This window comes from Nansenia antarctica (genome assembly GCF_963989245.1).
Source record: "Nansenia antarctica genome assembly, chromosome: 16".
NCBI classification, from domain to species: Eukaryota; Metazoa; Chordata; class Actinopteri; order Argentiniformes; family Microstomatidae; genus Nansenia; species Nansenia antarctica.
Genome location: NC_137686.1, coordinates 22811293 through 22831395, shown reverse-complemented (window position 1 = coordinate 22831395; position 20103 = coordinate 22811293). Strand labels below are relative to the sequence as shown.

Genomic DNA, 20103 nt, shown 5'->3' with positions numbered 1-20103 from the left:
ATTATTGGTTGGGAGTAATTGTTATAAATACCAGAAAATAGCAATTGTTTCTCCAACGTTTTACACAAATTTGTTAAATAATTCCAAGTTATTACTAGAAATTACAACTGTTACCGAGTCGTTTTATAGAACTGTAAATACATGTGTACAATTATTTCCTCTATGTTGACAATAAGGTGCTGAGTCCAGACGTACACAAGTCATTATCGTCTGGAACCCTTTGACTATTCAGCAGATATGCACAAATGGCAGTATTTGGTCCTGGAAACATGTGATGAGTTTTAATGAATAAGGCACAGATGAAAGACTGAGAGACATACCTCAACTATCTGTGGTGGGTATGCATGAAGATCGACGTGAGCGGCACATGTTCTTCTGTAAAAGATAGAGAAGAAGTCAATACTAAAAAGCACTAAGTGAAAAAGCAAAAAAGGTATTTGTCACTCTCAAAATGTCATCAAAACACCTCTAATAACCCTTGAGAACCGATTGGTACCTTAAACACTAAACAATCCCACACTACACTATAGTAAGGCATACACTCTGTTCTTCTACATTGTAATACATGGTACACAAGAAGACAGCGTTTTTACTGTACCCTTTCATGTAGGCGGTGATGGAGTACTGGGTCAGCAAGCCACGGATGTTTCAAGGCCTGAGAAGCACTTATCCTCCAACTGAATAACACCCACACACACACACACACACACACACACACACACACACACACACACACACACACACACACACAGAGTGAGTTAGAAGTACAACTGTATTCAGAACATAACATCTCTGCCTCTTGCCAATGAAATGAAGACAGATAGACAGACTAATGTACCTTTTATTGACTACGAGGAGTTTGGAGATGAAGTCCTTGGCCTCATCTGTAATCTGGGCAAACTCATCCTCCTCAAAGTTCCACTGGCAGGCAAGGATGTTATTCAGAGTCATATTGTCATCATCACCGAGGAAGGGACACAGACCACTGAGACTGTGAACGATAGGAAACCATTAGTGTATGTGTGTGTGTGAGTGTGAGTGTGAGTGTGAGTGTGAGTGTGAGTGTGTGTGTGTGTGTGTGTGTGTGTGTGTAGGCATATATGTGTGTGTGTATGTGTGTGTGGGTGGGTGTGTGTGTGTGTGTGTGTGTGTGTGTGGGTGTGTGTGTGTGTGTGTGTGTGTGTGTGTGTGTGGTGTGTGTGTGTGTGTGTGTGTGTGTGTGTGTGTGTGTGTGTGTGTGCGGGCATGTGTGTGTGTGTGTGTGTGTGTGTGTGTGTGTGTGTGTGTGTGTGTGTACTTACAGCATATAGGCAATGACTCCCAGGCTCCACATGTCTGTGTTATATGAGACAAAGTCATAGTTGACCACTTCAGGCGCCAGAAACTCTGGTGTTCCGAAATTCACTCGTAACTTCTCTTTGGGCTTGTATCTGTAAAGGTAGTACTCCTCGTTAACGATATCGACCGCCTTTACATTCTCATTCTGTATAGGAATTTATGATGATTTGAATTTGACACTTGAAACCTACATTCTGGCAAGTCCAAAGTCAATGATCTTGATTCTATTTGTGACCCTGCTCACACATAGAATGTTCTCTGGCTGAAAGACAACACAAACAAACAGTTGAAATATGAATAAAGATATTGTTTTATGATGCAGCAGCAGTATATGGCAAGGCAAGTTTATTTGTATAGCACATCTCATACAACAGGGGCAATTCAAAGTGCTTTACATACATTATTTAAAAATACAGCAAGAGGAGCATAGTAAGAAAATAAAAATTACAATGAATAAAAGCAAATATAAGAAGTAAATAGATAGAACATTTAAAAAGACAAAAGTTAATGGAAAAAATACATTGATAGAAGTGTTTGTGTTTAATCATAACTGGTGCAAAACATGAAGGTTTTTAGCTTAGATTTAAATATTTTAAGGGTTTGGGCCTGTTTGATTTCTTCAGGGAGTTTGTTCCAGGAGCATGCAGCAGCGTGACTGAAAGCTGCTGCACCGTGTTTTGTTTTTACTCTTGGAATTATTCGCTGATTAGTCTCAGCTGACCTTAGGGACTTCAACTATCATTTCTCAGGATGTCTCACAAAATCGAATCCCTAACCTATTCACAATATCACAAGGCAAGTAAGTTCTTCACTTGTCTATCTACCATTATCAAGCACGACAACAGTATATCAGAATACCATACAGTCCTCCAGAAAGGAGGATACATTGTTTTATGTTTTAGACATTGTTTTATGATGCGGCAGCAGAACACCTTTAGTGGATGCCTTATTTCACTGAGCTCCACCGAGAGATTCAGGAGGTGTTTTATCCCAGCAGTCAGAGGATGTTTTAATGATTTACTGTCGGCTGTTGCTGGAGGAAGGTATCGCACTTCTGTGCTTGGTTGATCCCTGTTTCCTAGACGTGAATATCGTGTTGTGAACTTGTGAGTGATCTTAAAATATTTGCAGTTTGTACTTCGTGGCGTATGGACATGTATTGTCTTGAGCTGATTGTTTGTCATACCTGCTGCTGTAAATTAATTTCAGTTTAAGATGCGTAAAGTAATACTCTATTATCTACTCTATTCTACAATACATAGAAGTTATGGTTAATGTTGCAAACCATCTGGCATGATGATCAATGCATATATACTGTATGTATGCCATTTAGCTTACGCTTTTATCCAAAGCGACTTCCATTGCAGTGAGTGCATACATTTCAGTATATATGGTCCCAGCGGGAATCGAAGCCACAACCTAAGTGTTGTTAGCGCCATGCTCTACCAACTGAGCCACAGAGGACCACTGCAGGTGGAGTACCTTCAGGTCGAGGTGGAGGATGGACATCTTGTGCATGTGCTGGAGGCCCTCGCAGATCTGACTGATGAAGACAATCGCATCCAACTCCTTCAGCTTGTAGTTCTCATCTATGATCCGGTCAAAGAGCTCCCCTCCAGTCACACTGCAATCACACGCACACGCACACACACACACACACACACACACGCACACAGACACACACACACACAATTAGCATACAGGGTTCCTACACACTCCTCAAAATTCCAGACTTTTTCGAACCAGAATGTTCAGACTGCTCAGGTGATGTGTGGGTTTGTGTTTCGGGCACATCTGTCAAAAGTGTGTGTGTGTGTGTGTGTGTGTGTGTGTGTGTGTGTGTGTGTGTGTGTGTGTGTGTGTGTGTGTGTAGCTTTCAACAACAACAAAAAAGGCCCAAGCTAAATAACAGCAACGTAGATCTGTCTAAATGATCTAGGTCTGACAGATATATATTTTATCGGGTAGATATAGATTTTTTTAATAACATTTTTTAATAGAACCTATCAAGGTGTTCTCAACAGAGCTTAATTGTAACCAAAAGTCAAAAGCCCATACCTGACTTAGATGGGGTTGAGAAAACATGGTGAGAAAGGTGAGAGAACCTACTATTCCATCACAAGGATGATGTCGTTCCTGGACTCGTAGGCGGCATAGAGCTGGATCAGGCTGGCATGGTCCAGCTGATTCATGACCTGAATCTCATTCTTCACCACGTCCTGCCAAACACACACAACGAGAGGCGTCAGCTGTTCGCAACGGCTCCTTTTTTCAAATGTCAAATGTTCCTCAACTCTGAGGATAACCTTCCATCCCCTTCCATACAGTAGAAAGGCCTTCAAGCTTTCTGTTAAAATGTCTACCTCCCCTCTCTACCACCACAGCCATTTTACAATTTGTAATTTTTTGTACAATACCTTCTCTTTCTGGCTCCTGGCTTTGATGATCTTGGCTGCCAGGGTGAGTCCTGAAGAGTTTTCCATGCATGTGTGCACCTGGCCAAAACGACCCCTAAGAGAGAGGAAAGCTACTGTAAGTGAGGTGTCTTCCATTTCAAGTTTCGGTCCATTTCAAGTTTCAACTGTGTGAACAGTATCATATTCTTATAATATACTGTAACCTTTTCATTGTTACCATACTCCTCTACACGGGTCAAGCTCAAGAGTTGGCAAAACTAGCACTTGAAAGTCACAAATACTAGAATGTTACACTTCAAGATAATAACTGCCATAAACTGAGAACCTCTACGGCCAGCACTTGTGAAATCTTTGGCCAGTATGTCCATGAACACAGAATCTGTTTTCCTCAAATAGAAGAAAGTGAAGACATTTTGTAGAGGTATTTTTGTTCTCAATTATTTAATTGTACGTGAGTAGACTCTTTGAAGATGTGGATTAACACTTAGTGATTAGCTACCAGCTGGCAGAGAGGGTATGGTTGCACATACCCCGAAGGCCTGGAGTAAAAATAGCTGCCCTGACTCTGGAGCTATGAACCAGCTGAGAGGAGAAAACTGGAGAGCAGGGGGAGGGTTATGCAATGACTTTTATGCATGTGGGGGGTTGAGGACCTCTCTATGTCTTTGATCTGAATCTGATACACTTCACAGTGGTTCAAAAAGTTCAAATGTTCCATGGAGCGAATAGAATAAAGAGTGCAGTAACTCAACCTAGTTTTCCTAGTTCAGAAAGCCTGAGGAAATCCTTTGCCGAAAGAAAGTAGCTACAAAGGTTTGGAAACCCATTTGAAATGATTGATGCCTGGCAACAAAGAATTAAATCGTTCCTTCAGGTTTTCCGTTTTCTACAATGTTGCAAGCTCGCATAGGCAACAACTCTCTGTAAAACAGTCCTACCTGGTCGTAACAACCATTCTACGGGCATGCGGGGGGAGGGTTCTTGGAATGTAACATCCAATGGAATTGCGAGCACATTCTCCCATCGCTCTGTCCAGTCAATCAAAGCCAGATCGGCTAATCTTAAATCCTCCAGACTTTCAAAGGAGGCGTGAAAGCAACGTGATTTGGAGGTACAGTATGGCTACAGGAGACTAAGTGACTCTTAACTTACCCTCCCAGAACCTCCTGCCTGTGGATGGTGTAGAAGTTGTTGATCTGATTGGGTTTTGCCATGACAATCCGGTGGTTAAAGGGAGCTGGTGGAGGAGGGGTGGAGTCTGAAGGAGGATAGGGGACACAAGAGAAATATTATAACAGAAGGGTGTGAAAATATAAGCTTTACGTTAATCAGTTTAGAGTGTGGCATGAGTAAAGGTTCCTCAAGATTGTCATAATCAAGTTAACACCACATGCGTACTAACACGCTGTGGAAAATATGAGTCATTCGGAAGGTAGAACCTTCTAACTTTCAGCAAATGCTTGTGACCCCAGTTAAGTTGACCGCTAGGATAAAGACTCCATGAAACAAAAAGACTTATAGAGTTAAAGCAAAGATACATATTAGCATTCTATTGGACTTGGAGAGTAATCTTAAACCCACAGCATCACTTGCATGACCGATAGAGAAACTCGTCCTCACCAATGAAGAACTTTTCCGCATTAACATCACTCCTGGCTGAGTTGTCAAACCCTCTCCTCAGTTGCTCCACCCTCTCATTCAGCTTCACCCGGATTTCAACTCCCTCTGCCTTGAAGACACCCCAGCCTTCAGATTCTCCATCTTGCTCTTCCTCCTCTTTCTCCTTGTTACTCTCCTTCTCCTCCTCCTCCTCCTCCTCCTCCTCCTCCTCGCCCTCCTCCACACGACTCTTCTTGTGGTCCTCCCCGGCAAGGTCTTCCTCAGTCACGCGACGCTTAGTACTGGTGCTGACCTCTGCCATCTGGTCCTGCTCTGCTTCTGAAGATGGGGAGGTGCTTTTGTGGTCTTCACAGCTGGAACAGACATGTTATTTAAAATGAGAGAATGTGGAATGCTGTGGGGAGACCTGAGCAAAACACGATAATATCGTGTTATGTGACACATTCTAGTGTTTTGGTCCGCATGTCGGCATCCGATTTAATGTTCTGACCTTTCTTTTCGAAAAGTTTGAATACATTTCCGCGTCGTTGAAAATCAACGACACATCACTAGTCAACAAACACAGCTTGTTTTGTGAGCCTGCTAACAATCTAAAGAAGTGTTATAGTTAAGTAGGTAGCAGTGGGGATTACTCACCGAATCAATTGCATTGCAGTATTTTGGCTTGACTAGTAGCGAGATTGTGTTGTGATCTTCAACAACATTGAAATGTATTTCCGTGTTTCAAAATAAAAGTCAGAACATTTTGATTGGTTGCCGACATGTGGACCAAAACATTAGAACGTGTCACATATATGTATTTTAAATTATTTCAAAATCATTGAAAAAACGTGTGTGTGCTTGATTAAGTTGGGTTGTGGGCATGTGTGTTGAAGCGAGGCGTTAGTAGTACACATTGTGCTAGTGAAGGACAGAGGGAGAAAAGACACACATAGGGCTTTCACACCGGCAGTTCCGAACGCCGGTTCGCGTTCGCGTGCCGAAACCTCCGAACGTTGGCGCTGTCTGGCGAACGAGCCCGCGTTCATACCAGTGTATCGTTCGCCAGACAGCGCCAACGTTCGGAGGTTTCGGCACGCGAACGCGAACTGGCGTTCGGAACTGCCGGTGTGTAAGCCCTATCAGAAGGTAAGTGAAGTTAAATAGAAAGGGTTTATGAGAAGAAGAGACACTGTACCTCTCAGGAATGGAGTCAGCCGAGGCACTTAGGGGAGGGCTTTCCTTAGCGTCCTCTTTCTCCGCCTGTTGTTCTTCTGCTCCTCTGTCCTCCTTAGACTGCTCTTTCATCTTCAACATGTTCTCCTTCTCCCTCTGTGCATCCATCTCGTTGAGCTTGGATTCACGGAGGTCCATTTCTTTGACCACCTTTATCTCCCTGTCTTCAACCTTCAGGCCATCCTCTGCCTCCTTGTCCTCCTCCTCCTCCTCCTCTTCGGCCACAGGAGCCTTGGGGCCCTCTAGGATAAAGTCTAGCAGGTTCGGGCTCGGGGAGCCTTGCTGGGCCTCCTCTGAAGCCCCTCCAGCCTCCACGTCCAGGAGGCCAGGGGTGAGTTGATGGTCTGATCTCTCGGCATTCTCCCAATTAAGCTTCTGCACCTCCTCCAGCAGCAACGCCTGCTTCCTCAGGGAGATGTCTGCAAACGCCTGGGAGGTGTCTGAAAACGTCCATACAGAAGAGCAGGGTAGTTACATTCAACCCCCTAGCATGTAGCAACTTTGATAGACAAAGGGTGTTGATCTTTCAACCGTACTATCGATGTTTAAGTCTACAGGAAAACTGTTGTGACTAGCCTGGTCTCTCATGTGTAGTGTACGCTTTGAGAAGACACTTGTGTTTTTCATTTACATGTTACATGTTGTGAGTGCTGCTGAGTGTACTTCTAGGATGTTTTGACTGGTCAGGTTACTCCATGTGGTGTGAGGCTATTTGTGTTGCCCTGAATGCACTTTGATGTGAGCACCTGTTGTGTCTGGGGGCTTCTTCTTCTTCTGTGCTTTCAGACTCTTCAGGCTCAAACAGGGCTTCTCTTTCCCATGTTTAGCCTTGTGATCTTTCAGCTTAGAAATACAAGAGAGAGAGAGAGAGTGGTAAGTGAGCGTAAGATAGGTGGAAAAGTACTATAAATTGGCAGAAAGTACATTGTACCATATCTAATGGCTGTCTCGAGATCATTAAAATTGTGAATGAACCTACAAAGTTTCCACATTTGCGGGAGGCGAGGAAATGCTTTGGTCCATGGAACTTTGTCTTGTGAGTGGGCTCCGGGGGGGTGCTGGGTTCACATGCAGGGGTTATCCTTTGAGTCTCTTTAGTGGCTTTAGTAGAGGTAGGAGTCTGTTAAAGAGACAAGATGACAATGCTTGATACGGCGCGGCATGCACATGGGATGACACAGTTAAGGAGGGGGTATGGGTGAGGTGATTGTTGATTGAATAGGTTACAAACAAATGAACGTTAACTTATTACATGGGATGAAAACAATGAATATGATACTTGTTTTATTAAAAAGCTAGCACCATGATATTAATAATACAAAGACAAAATTGGACTAGTCATCACCACAAGGCATGCTCTTTGTTGATTGTCCACAGCAGATGAATGGATAGGGTGGTGCAAGGCTGTGAATTCATTGATGAAATACAATACCGACGGCAAGCGGAAAACTTTTTCGCAACCAACTTTGGACCAGAGGGACCCACTCCTTTTATAAGTAGGTCATCATTGGACATGCCAGATATCTGCCAGGCAACTGACTGACCAACAGTGACTTATGTTTACATTATACACAGTTTTTTTGTTTTTTGTTTTTTTTGATTTCATGTCTATTTTGGGTTTACTGTACTTGTCCTGTGTTAGTCCTGTCTTGTTTTTGTTTTGGTTCACTTAAACTTGCACTATTAATTGGTCACTCAAACCTCAATAAACAGATTGTAAAGAAAAGTAGGTCATCATTTTAGACAACATCTTTTTCCTGAGGGCCACTCACATTTGCACTGACTGTTCACACGACTGCCCTGCAGTCAGGCAGGATAGATATTTTGAGTATGGGGTTTCCTTAGTGACAGCAGTGTTTCTGAAGGACAAACTCAAGGATGGGAGCTCGTAACGATGTGGCTAAAGCGAGACATCTCACACCTCTGGAGGCGAGAGGGAGCTGGAGGCTCCTGACGACGGCAATGACGACAACAACAATTCCTAGCGGCCTGAGTCATACAGAAGCCATCACAGATAAAAGTTGTCTACTGTTTGGACATATATGACCACAGAGTTGCCGTTTGAGTTTCCAGTTTCCATAAATTAAAAGTCAATGATCCCTGAGTGCTACTGTTTGAGTACAGTATTGCACTAATCAAAATGTCTAATAACTTAGACATCTTCCTATAGTACCTTACAATACCCTATGCCCAGAGTCCCTATGAAATGTGAAAACTCTTACACTTGCTGTACTTCAGTAAGTCCTTAAACGCCACGGTCTCTGCTTACAGGTTATAGACGCTTGCCAGGAAAAAAGATACTACTCTGGCATCCACACTCATGTGGGTGATGGAGTGTGTTGATAACTGGCTTTGGTGTATCTATAAGTCCGGCTTATGGGTCCAATGTTAAACAGTACAGACTGACCTTCAGGGTGCTTGTGTCTAGGCCACTGGCTGCAAGTACATATATCTTTGTCTCTCACCATTCCAGCACTGTACTGGTGATTACTTCAGCATTGCACTACTAGCCAGTTCAATAAAACTCTTTAGTGAGTAATAACTCCATTACCAGTAATAAAGCCTAGGCTTGCATGTTGACTCTTAGGTGAAATATCCCATCCTATCCCTCCAGCTCTCCATCTTATATAGTCCAGCTCTCCATCTCATAGTTTGCAGACGACACCACCGTGGTGGGCTGCATCTCGGGGGGGGACGAGGCGGCGTACAGGGATGAGGTAGAGCAGCTGAGCAAGCTGTGCAAGGTTAACAACCTGCTGCTGAACCAGTCAAAGACCCAGGAAATCATCGTGGACTTCAGGAGGAAAACATCTGAGGTCCAGCCCCTGCTCATCGACGGAGAGAGCGTGGAGAGAGTCTCAACCCTCCGATTCCTGGGGGTGCACATACAGGATGACCTGTCCTGGAAGAACAACACAGCAGCCACCATCAAGAAGGCACAACAGCGGCTCTACTTCCTGAGAGTCCTCAGGAAGGAACACAACAAGCAGGAGATACTGGTGGCCTTCTACCGCGGCGCAGTGGAGAGCATCCTCACCTACTGCATCTGCAACTGGTTCTCCAGCTGCACAACCGCAGAGAGAAATGCGCTACAGAGAGTCGTGAGAACAGCCCAGAAGATCACCGGCGCCCCCCTCCCCTCTCTGGAAGAGCTGTACAACACACGCTGCCTCAGGAAGGCCTCCAAGATCTCCAGAGACCCAACCCACCCTGGGTACGAACACTTTGCCCGGCTGCCCTCGAAAAGGCGGTACAGGACCATGGCCGCAAGGACAAACAGACTGAAGCTCAGCTTCTACCCCAGGGCCATCCAGGCCCTGAACACAGCAAAGACCTAGGTTCTGGGCCCTGGACAGTCTGGACGGATTGATGGCAGCTGCTGGATTGAAAAAATCAGGTGTAGTGCTGAGGCACAAATGTGTACATTTCAAGCCTGCAAACTGCGACACTTTAAATGAATGTGCAATAACACTATGTGCAATATGACAACCCTAGTCGTTTTATCTGTACAGTATAGTATAGTGGATAGTGTACATAGCCTTTATTTATGTAAACCAGCTCCTTTCCCTTCTTGTTTTTTTTGTTTTTTTTTCTTTCCTAGCACCAGGGGAGCCACCCCTCCCAAATGTCGTTGTTTGGTACCTGTACTATAGCAATGACAATAAAGACCATTCATTCATTCATCATTCATCTCATAGCAAGTCCCACCAATCGCCTGATCATGGTGTATAGAGTAGAACGGACCATTCCACCATTACGCACTCCCTGACTCAGGCCAATCACCTCCTGCGTATTTTAAACCACTCACATCTGAGGTATTGCCAACTACACTGAAATGTAAGTACATACATTTACGATCGTATATACATAAATCAACGGCTGTTTGACACATGGCCGAGCTAATAATAAAATGTTATGAACAGCTTCATCTGAATTACAGGAGGTAAATAATGTGTATAGGGATGCTAAAGATTTGACACGCCAATGCCTGTTTCAAAAAATGGAGCAGAACTATTTAGCCACCTCCTAAAATGTCTCTCTACACAGGGCAGCAAAATAAGAGATGGTCGGAGAGAGAGAGAGTAGAGAGAGAGAGACAGATAGGAGATATCATGAGACATAGAAAGAAAGAGTGAGAGAGAGAGAGAGATAGAGAGTGTGGAGACTGACTCATCACAAACCGTTGACACCTGACTCCTTAATACGCCCAGGGAGTTCAGGCCCTTTTAGCACCACAAATGCACGAAGCCTAACTCCCAAAGCAGCATTGCCAAAACTGGCCCCTAACATTCCACCCCTGGCCTCACCTCCAGGGGGTCCCTGTGCAGGGCCACATGCCTCTGTGGCCATCTTACGTCTAAAGGGGTTATAGATATTCTTCAGAAGAAACATGTGTTCAATTGGGGGTTTATAGGTGGAGGAACTGTCCCAGAATTTGATTTGATTTGCAAACCAAAGAATTCTCAAATGTCTTCCTTTCTTCGATCCTTTTTTTTCCATTTACGATACACACACATGACAGGCCCTTGACCCCCTCCCCCCCCCCCACACACACTGTCATAGACACACAAACACAACAACACCCACACACACACACACACACTCTTACACTGGATTACACACTCCCATGCATCAACACACACAACTCGCAGACTCTCGCACTACTAACTCTCAGACTTAGCCTACTTCAGTCGTGAGGGGCATAACTCACCACACGCACGCACAAAGCACACAAGCACGCACACACACCCCCTGGCAGTGGATATCACAGTGTCTCAGAGTCATACTGGTTAACCACATCTTTCCCCCTTCTGACGAGAAGAGACGCGAGCCAAGCCACAATCCCAGGAAAGAGAACTCTACTTGGCTAGTCAGCTTTGCTGCTCTGATCACTTTCATCTCCAGTGCCAAGACCATCAAATGGCCAAATAAGGCCTCAGTACTTATCCTCAATATTGAAAGCATTATGTGCCTCCTCCGTCTCTGGTGTTAACCATTGGTAAGCGGAACTCTACACGTTGACAGAAGAAGATCATATGAGGACGAATACGAAATCAATGAATCATTCTACTTGTGTCCCTAATGACATCAGTCTGTGGTCAATAAAGGTCACTTTGCGTCACCTACGCCAAAAAGATAAGGGTAAGGGTTACTTTGTGACACAACACACGCTCCACATTTGATAGTAATATAACCTGCAGCATTTGAAACCCCTTTTTAACGCCAGACATTCTTTCCGTGACATACAATATGTCACTTCTGACAGTCATGCTGTACGATTAGAAAAGACACAACGTATACCGCAGACTTCTAACCTACTTTGCACGTTACACCACTATTCACTTACAGTAATTGCGGGTCATTCCAAAAGAAAGCACAAACCCAACGTAGCAGTGTTACTCCACGAAGCTCTCTGAATGTGCGAGAGTTGAGTTGAGAGTGAGCATAGAGTCTAAGTAAAGCAGCCTGTCTGTATTTTACAATGGTTATGTCGGTAGAGACGGAAACACAGACGCACACACACACGCACGCACACAGCTTACGGAGATAACATATATATATATGCCATTTAGCTGACGCTTTTATCCAAAGTAACTTACATTGCAGTGAGTGCATACATTTCAATATATATGGTCCCAGCGGGAATCGAACCCACAACCTAAGCGTTTGTTAGCGCCATGCTCTACCGACTGAGCCACAGAGGACCACAAATAACATTTATGTCTGAGCGTGCAGTCTCACCTTGTCCGTTTTCTTAGTAATCATACCCTCACTTTTGACACTTGTCACTTTTACCTTACTGTCTTTGTGCCTGGAGGCCTTACGCGCCGCAGGACCTTTGAACATCAGCTCCATAAGCCGGGAGGTCTTCACCGTCTCCCCAATGAAGCCGATCACCTGCTGGATGCTTAGAACCAGCTTTTCCATCCCATCCAGCTTCTGTGCCTGCTGCTCAGAGCGCTGGTTCACGGCTGACATGATAGAATTCATCTCCTGACACATCTCCTTCATTTCGCCCTCCCCCCCCGGGGCCCGGGGGGTGCTTGGTGTTTGGGTAACTGCTCTGGGTGGCAGATGGATCTCTTCCTTGTCCACCTTCAGGGTCTCCACTTCCTTCTCGATGCCGTCGATGTCCTGCGACATTCCGTCCAGCCGGTTGAGGACCTTCTCTTGGATGTTGATGAGCCGGTCCATCTTGCTGCTCAGAGACTCGATGCGAATCTGGATGATATCGAAACCGTTGCCTTGCAGGTCCCCCATTTTGTCTGGATGTCCACCAGGGGTTGGAGAAGTCTTCACACTCATAGCCACAGGTGTGATAGGAGAAGTCTTCACACTCATAGCCACAGGTGCGATAGGATCACGTTAGGATACCCAATCGAGACCGGAAAAGGACCAACAACGTCTGTAAGACAGACGGAAAATCTTTTTCAGAAAACGCAGCCAGCTCTATCCCTCGGCGCTCCTCTTCAAGAGTGCAGACAAGCTGATTGAAGCACAGAAATATGATCAAGAGAAATTAAGTTTCTCGCTTAAAAAGGCCCTCACATCCATCCAATCCAATAGCCAGTAGAAAATATGAACAGAAACTTTCACACCAAGAACTCTAATCCCCTGGAAGCAGCCTACAGATCTGACTTCGCGGTCATCCGGTTGTACGATTGTCCTTGTTTCTCTCAACCACTCTCTGACCCCCTGCACCTCTCTCTACTGGGGGTGGTATTAAGAATGGAGTAAGCCAGTGTCCCTAAATGTAAACGGTACGACCTACGTCAGCAGGGGACCAGCCGTGGGGGTGGGGGTGGGGGTTTGGCACTGCAGGGCTGTGAGACATTTGAGAGCCTTTAAAATGTTAAGCCCACCACCATTGCTCGCCTACCAGGTGTCAATAAGGCCAATGTACACAGTGCCTCTTCAAGGTAGTGTGGAAAGTTGTCGGCAAGCAACGATGTGATACTCTGGCTGTGTTCCTTTTTCCGATTCACATGTGAATTAGGCAACTTTTACTCATCATTGCTGTCTGACATGCTTGATGTATTGACACAGAGCGGACCAAACAGGTGTCGTCAAAAGGGGGAGGGCCCACAAAGTGTTTTATTTAAAGGCTGTCAGAGACATTTTGAGGTCAACCCAAAATATCAAACAATCCTGTCAAAAATACCACTCTTGGAACAGCTGTGAAGCTCTTGAAAAAAAGGAAGCTCTTGAAAAAGAGGGGAAAATACGTTATCGATCACTGTCGCGGCGACTCACAGCATTGCAGTGTTTTCGAAATGATTGGGATGATATCAGAGGAATACTGTATTTGAGTCGTGCACAGTATTTAAGACAGCCATGTTGCAGTGGAAACCCCCTCCCTGCCTGTGAAATACCTGTAACTAGCACCCCAGTGGCCCAGGAGAGGTGAGGTAGGTTGTAGTCTCTGGCAGAAAAGCACTTAAGATCTTTAGCCCCTCATGCTGAAAGCGGAGAGGGCTGACAGGAGTGATTTATACAGTGTATCTTGCCTGACAAACACATCCACTCAGACCCTTCACACACGCTTACTCGCACACAGTTAAGACAGTTACGGATCAATTTTAACTTGGGGCCTGTAATTTGACCCTCATCGTGTACCCTATAAACCTATCAAAATATGTTTAACACGGTGCAACAGTCTTCTGGGACATGTGCGCTTCGCATTAACACAAAGGATAAAAACAGATATCACACCGACAAACACAGTGTACTGCCAGTGGACAAGGGATTGAGAACATTGACCACAAATTTATGTTGGAATGAATAAAGAAATATTGGATACATGTTTTACTGCATACTGGATAAACAAACCTTTATTGTAGCCTTGAAGCCGTTTCACAGAGGCCCCTGGCGCGTATTTACAAATAGACTGCTTATTTTTAGACAGGTCCCCTATGGGAGAGCAAGACGATTGCAGTCATTTGATCGTAGAAAAGCTGATAAGGCTTAAAATACACTTTATTTGGCTCTGTCCTAGCCACCCTAGCTTCCCACTCTAGTCCTACACACGCGTTGCTCTGGGAAATGGCGTAAGAAAGACGTGAAAGAAGCGGTTCTAGTAAGGAGTCAGTCATCATCGGTATCTACTACTGCGTGTTAATTGGTCAGAAAGCTAATCCCTACGTGGGACTGGTGCCATATACCCCCCTCTCTCACAAAATGTATTGTATATCAAGAGAGTGGAATACCTCCTCAATATAGAACAGCTCTGGTACTGTATAAGCAGGTGGAAAAATAGATAGGCCTACATTTAAGTCGTTTGAGTTCTTCGTCATAGATCAATTCTACTTTTTAACAATAACACTCGTGACATAACACAACAACACTGAACAAAGAGGACACTGTCAGAAAGCTTGCGTGTTTGTGCCAACTCATGTCCTCTTCCAGGATGCAGCAATGATGTGGCTAAGTAGGCATGCAGCTCAGACCAGGCCACCGTGAAACATGCCGCTGACAAAAGGGGCACAGATTGCAAACCTGCCACACAGGCCCGACCCAAAATAGCCCAGAACTCGCCACACATTGTCGGTCTGAGGTCCAAGGCCAGGACCACTGTGGGGCAAGGGGGGCATTGTTAAACTCAAGTTTCACCACAAGCCTGGGTGGGTTTCCCCTCTCCTGCATGTCTTACTCCAGGGTAGTAGCAGTGCGCACCAGGGAGCTCGATGTTTCCCGGTGAGTTCCAAGCCCCCATTCATATCCTGACGAGCGAAAAAAGTTGACCCACTTTTTGGTTTTAAAAATATCTCTATATATTTTCTCCATGTTGATTTGCACAAGGCTCGAACGGGTGACAGGTGACTCTGGCAGAGCTGTAACAGATGGGAGCGGGAGAGGGATCACTGTGCAGGGTAGGGAGAGGGTGTCTGACTCACACCTGTCCTTGGGCACCAAGAGATGACAGAATATTGGAAAGAAATGTCAACGTCATTGCGCTCAGCCTGTATCACTTCTGTCACGCAGATGGTTGCCTTACGCACGAGATGCTTTTCATGGAAGAAATAGAATCCGATCTTTCCATTGAGTCGGCCAGGCTGCGCGCAGAATTATTGAACATGCGTTTCCAAGGAAATCTAATGAACTGATTGGACAAAACTTTTGGACAATCAAATACTGTACTAATGCTCATGCCCCAGATACACATGATATTATAGAACTTGTTCTAGCATTACAATAAGATAAGCCACACGCCTATGACAGATCTTCAAGCCACTGTCACTGACTGTTTTCAGTCAGACCACAAAACTCGAACCACAACTATGCAAATGCAAGGCCCTGATAGAGCCTGGGGGAAAGCATCCAATAACCCCTGTGACTACAATGGCACCGCGTCATGTAGGCTAATACTACAGCACACCGCTGAGAGCTGGAGGCAACTTTACAGCCATGAAACTCCACAGCGAGGGCGCAAACAGGTCCCTGCAGTGAGGCTCGTTACGTAAACCAGGCGTTGGAGTTTATATCATCAGCACTTTACAGTGAAACTCGAGCAACGCCAACCATAGAGTCCGCACTGAAGTCCCTGCCCACCACAGGGTCTTCTTCAGGGTTATTCTGCCAAGTGGGAGGTGTTTCTCGAACTCACCTAGGAGGTTGCCAGATGAGGAATCGGTGACCCCCCTACCCCCGATCTGAAGACGCATGACCCAAATGTTATTTTGTTAATGTGACAGCAATTTTATCGGGGTGTCAAGGACCATTGAGTCAACCAAAGCCTCGATGAGACAGGAAGAGCATTAAGATGGCAGAGAGAAAGGAGGTGTGTGTGTGTGTGTGTGTGTGTGTGTGTGTGTGTGTGTGTGTGTGTGTGTGTGTGCTTATGCGTGAGTGTGAGCGTGTGCGTGTGTGTGTGTGTGTGTGTGTGTGTGCTTGTGCGTGAGTGTGAGCGTGTGCGTGTGTGTGAGTGTGTGTGTGTGTGTGTGTGTGTGTGTGTGTGTGTGCGTGTGTGTGTGTGTGTGTCCTTGTTGACCGCTTGGATTTGGAACACGTATTCACCTGCTCCACAAACAGTTCTGTTGGTCAGTGGAAATGGTACTGACGGATATACACGCAGGGCAATTTTGGTATCAAAACACAACAAATGATCATTTATTTGTTTAAAAAAGAACAGACCTTCTATTCTATTCTGTTGACTGCGAAAAGGAGACAGCTTTCGCCTGCTCTGGTTAAATGGTATGAAACTGAGCACATACTAGCTAGCCCATATAATACTACTTGTTAATTTTAACCACCTCTTATTCTGAGCAAAGTAAACAGTCTATGCTCGGGGAGTACACTGTGGAGTAGTGTGACCTGTTTGGTATTAGGGCATATGTCTGGCGGGGGGACAACGCTCGTTATAAATGGAGCCCTGCCTTCCTTCCCCAGGACACACTGTCCCGGTACGCTCCAGGGTCGTGTGCTGAGGGCGGTCTGTGTTCTGACACCCCTCCCCCCTCTCACACATCACCCATCCTGCCAACTCATTCCTGTCTCTGAGATACTGCGAGGCAGAAATGTGCGTAGCAGCCATGAAACGCGACACCGCTCCCGTCCCCTACTCCCCCCCGAGTGTTCACTCGCTCTCTATTGCTTGGAACTTGTAAATACAGTGGGGTGGGGCACTACTAACTAGTGTGTCCATATTTAAGTTAAGTAGAATAATTCTCCAAAATCCTTAGATAGGTTCCTACAATAGCACTCCATCCTCTTTCAACATGAAGTGTTTCAGGACACATTAGACATATACTGTAAGGAGTAACAACACCAAATCATTTGGACTGCTTTTCATGACGGGAACATAATGCGCATTGTGCATGGTCATGACAGGAAGTTGGTGGAAAAAATGTTGATGTGTATTTAAATCAAGACTAAAGAGCAGTCAGGGAAATATGTATACTTATTTATTGGTTTTATTGCTATATAACTAACTGTGATAACTGTGATATATCCTGGTAGGGCCCCTCCAAAATAGTCGCTCACTGTGCTCGATCACAGACAGCATTTCTTCTTTTTCAACAGCAGAGGGCGATCTAGCACAGGAAAAGGGAGGCTCTTGCCTTATCATTAAAATTCCATATTAAATACAGTAGGCCTACAGTAAGTTCTGGTGGTGCTACAATGACAGACTCAAGTTAGTGGCATATCCAGTTTTGATATTAGTATATCAATAATAAATGACAAATAAGTAATTCTTTATGCTGAGCATAATCAGTACATCGACACATACAACACATACAGTACATCAACACAAAGATGGCATGATCCCGAGACTAAATCATACAATAAAAATGAGTGAATAACCCCAGATATAAAACACACATATCTGCAATTTGCGCAAAGAAAAATATCGAAGGGCATTTTAACTAGAGGACAGCACAGGCTACAGTACATAACTAATGCAATGTAATGCAATAATGTGCAGTAGCTGGAGTTACATAGGAGAAAGATTAGTCACAGTTATTAATAGTGCTGATCTCCCAGATGCAATGAGAGGAATGGAAACAGGAGGGGTGAAGAGTCTCCATCTTGTCTTTGAGCTTAACTAACTGTAACATTGATTGATTTGCATTCCAATCTGCATTCAGGGGATAAAAAGCAAGAATAATTAGAACAATTCCATGGCTGACATTTTAACGGTCAGGAACAATTGTGTCAAACCAAAATGACTGATCTTGGACCATGACTGTGTTGACTGTGTGTTGACTATGTGTTGACTGACTGTGTGTTGACTGTGTGTGTGTGTGTGTGTGTGTGTGTGTGTGTGTGTGTGTGTGTGTGTGTGTGTGTCTGTGTGTGTGTGTGTGTGTGTGTGTGTGTTGACTGTGTGTTGACTGTGTGTTGACTGTGTGTTGACTGTGTGTTGACTGTGTGTGTGTGTGTGTTTGTGTGTGTGTGTGTGTGTGTGTGTGTGTGTGTGCGTGTGTGTGTGAGTGTGTGTGTGTGTAAAAACACAGACACAGACACACCTGTCAATAACAGGTGTCGAGCAGCAATAACAACAGGCACACTTACATAAGGCTGACAATGCAATCCCATGGATTCCATGGACACACCATGGAAGCCCCCTGTCTGTCAGGCTGGTTTGCAACGAGCCATTATTACAGCATGACCAGCCTAGTCTACCACTAGAGCTCACTGTCACTGCAGTCGACACATCGCTTTGTTTTACGACAGCCCTACCAACTCTACACAGCCGTGGATAAATTAGCTGATTATTTGATAACTGGCACATGAATACATTACACATACATTCTCATAACCTAGACAGTAACCTGTTCAAGGACATGTTCATTCATTGGGCATCTTGAGTTCCATTGCTGCTGTCCAAGCAGCAAACCAGCCCTCCCCCCATGTGTTGAGCCTCCCTAACTTAATTAAACTTGACATTTCACTGAAGAACCAAATGTTCCAGGAGATAATACACCCTGTAGAACCGGTGGTGGTGCTCACCAACCCTGGTGGTACGCATCACTGTTAATAGACTCGCCAACTATTAAACTGTGGAACTAGAGTGTGCGGCTTCTACTCCTTTTAATAGTATTTTGTTCCGTTCCCAGCACCTCGACTAAGTTTTCTGCGGTGTGCGTTCACTTCTTTTCCAATTAAATAGACTCGCCAACACCAGAGGGTTGTTGGTTCAAATGGCTGGTGAAAATGGATGAAACCTGAATGTGATGCATGTCTAATGCCAGTGATACAGGTACCGTACCTACCAGGATACAATGGATATGACAACAAGAATGTACCAAGGCAGTGGAAGCTTTCAGTGAAGAGAGACAGGGACGTCTACAGCTGGGCTAGATACAATGGCATTCCCTCCGGAGATATTCTTGGTGCCTGTTCACTGGCGTGTGTGTATGTGTGTGTGTGTGTGTGTGTGTGTGTGTGTGTGTGTGTGTGTGTGTGTGTGTGTGTGTGTGTGTGCGTGCGTGTGCGTGTGTGTGTGTGTGTGTGTGTGTGCGTGCGTGTGTGTGGGGAGGAGGGGGGTGAGTATGAGTGGGCCTATGTGTGGGAGGGGGCATACTCCCCTTTGTCTGCACTATATCACGACACCTGATGTTATATTAAAACACATACTCTAACTCTAGCCCTACAAGCATAACATTCTTTCAACTCTCCACAGACGCAAATTGGGAGATCTCCAAAGGCTTCAAACTCACGCAACACCTAGTTTAACAGAGCCCATTTTTTAGGGATGAAACACATTCTGAGCTAAAAATGACCTTGTGTGACTTTGCGCTTATCATTGTGACAACTGTGATGAGGTGTAAATAAAGACACCAATATCCCCGGTCCAGATCCAAAATGGAGGTGTCTCATTCCATCAACAAGGTGTCTCATTACATTGATTCTGCTCACTATACAGTGTTTTCCACCCAACTGTAAATCTCTGAGAGATCAAACGTGATATGTAAGGTGCTAACAGCCGCTGTTAAACTGTATCTCACTGACGTGTGTGTATTACTCTAGCTGCCTTTCAGAGAGCTGACAGAAAGAAAGCCAAGTCCTAATC

At 45.0% G+C, this 20103-nt stretch overlaps 1 protein-coding gene across 1 annotated transcript; it reads right to left on the bottom strand.

Moving 5' to 3' along the window:
- Positions 1-321: 321 nt before the first annotated feature.
- On the bottom strand, positions 322-12932 carry mylk4a (myosin light chain kinase family, member 4a; the record flags this gene model as incomplete). Its single annotated transcript, XM_080547059.1, has 13 exons — positions 322-375; positions 599-677; positions 839-991; positions 1302-1430; positions 1530-1600; positions 2821-2962; positions 3448-3557; positions 3756-3849; positions 4908-5013; positions 5589-5728; positions 6553-7030; positions 10898-10967; positions 12333-12932. 13 exons carry the CDS (start codon positions 12930-12932, stop codon positions 322-324), a joined length of 2226 nt encoding a protein of 741 aa, XP_080403185.1.
- Between the last annotated feature and the right edge of the window lie 7171 nt (positions 12933-20103).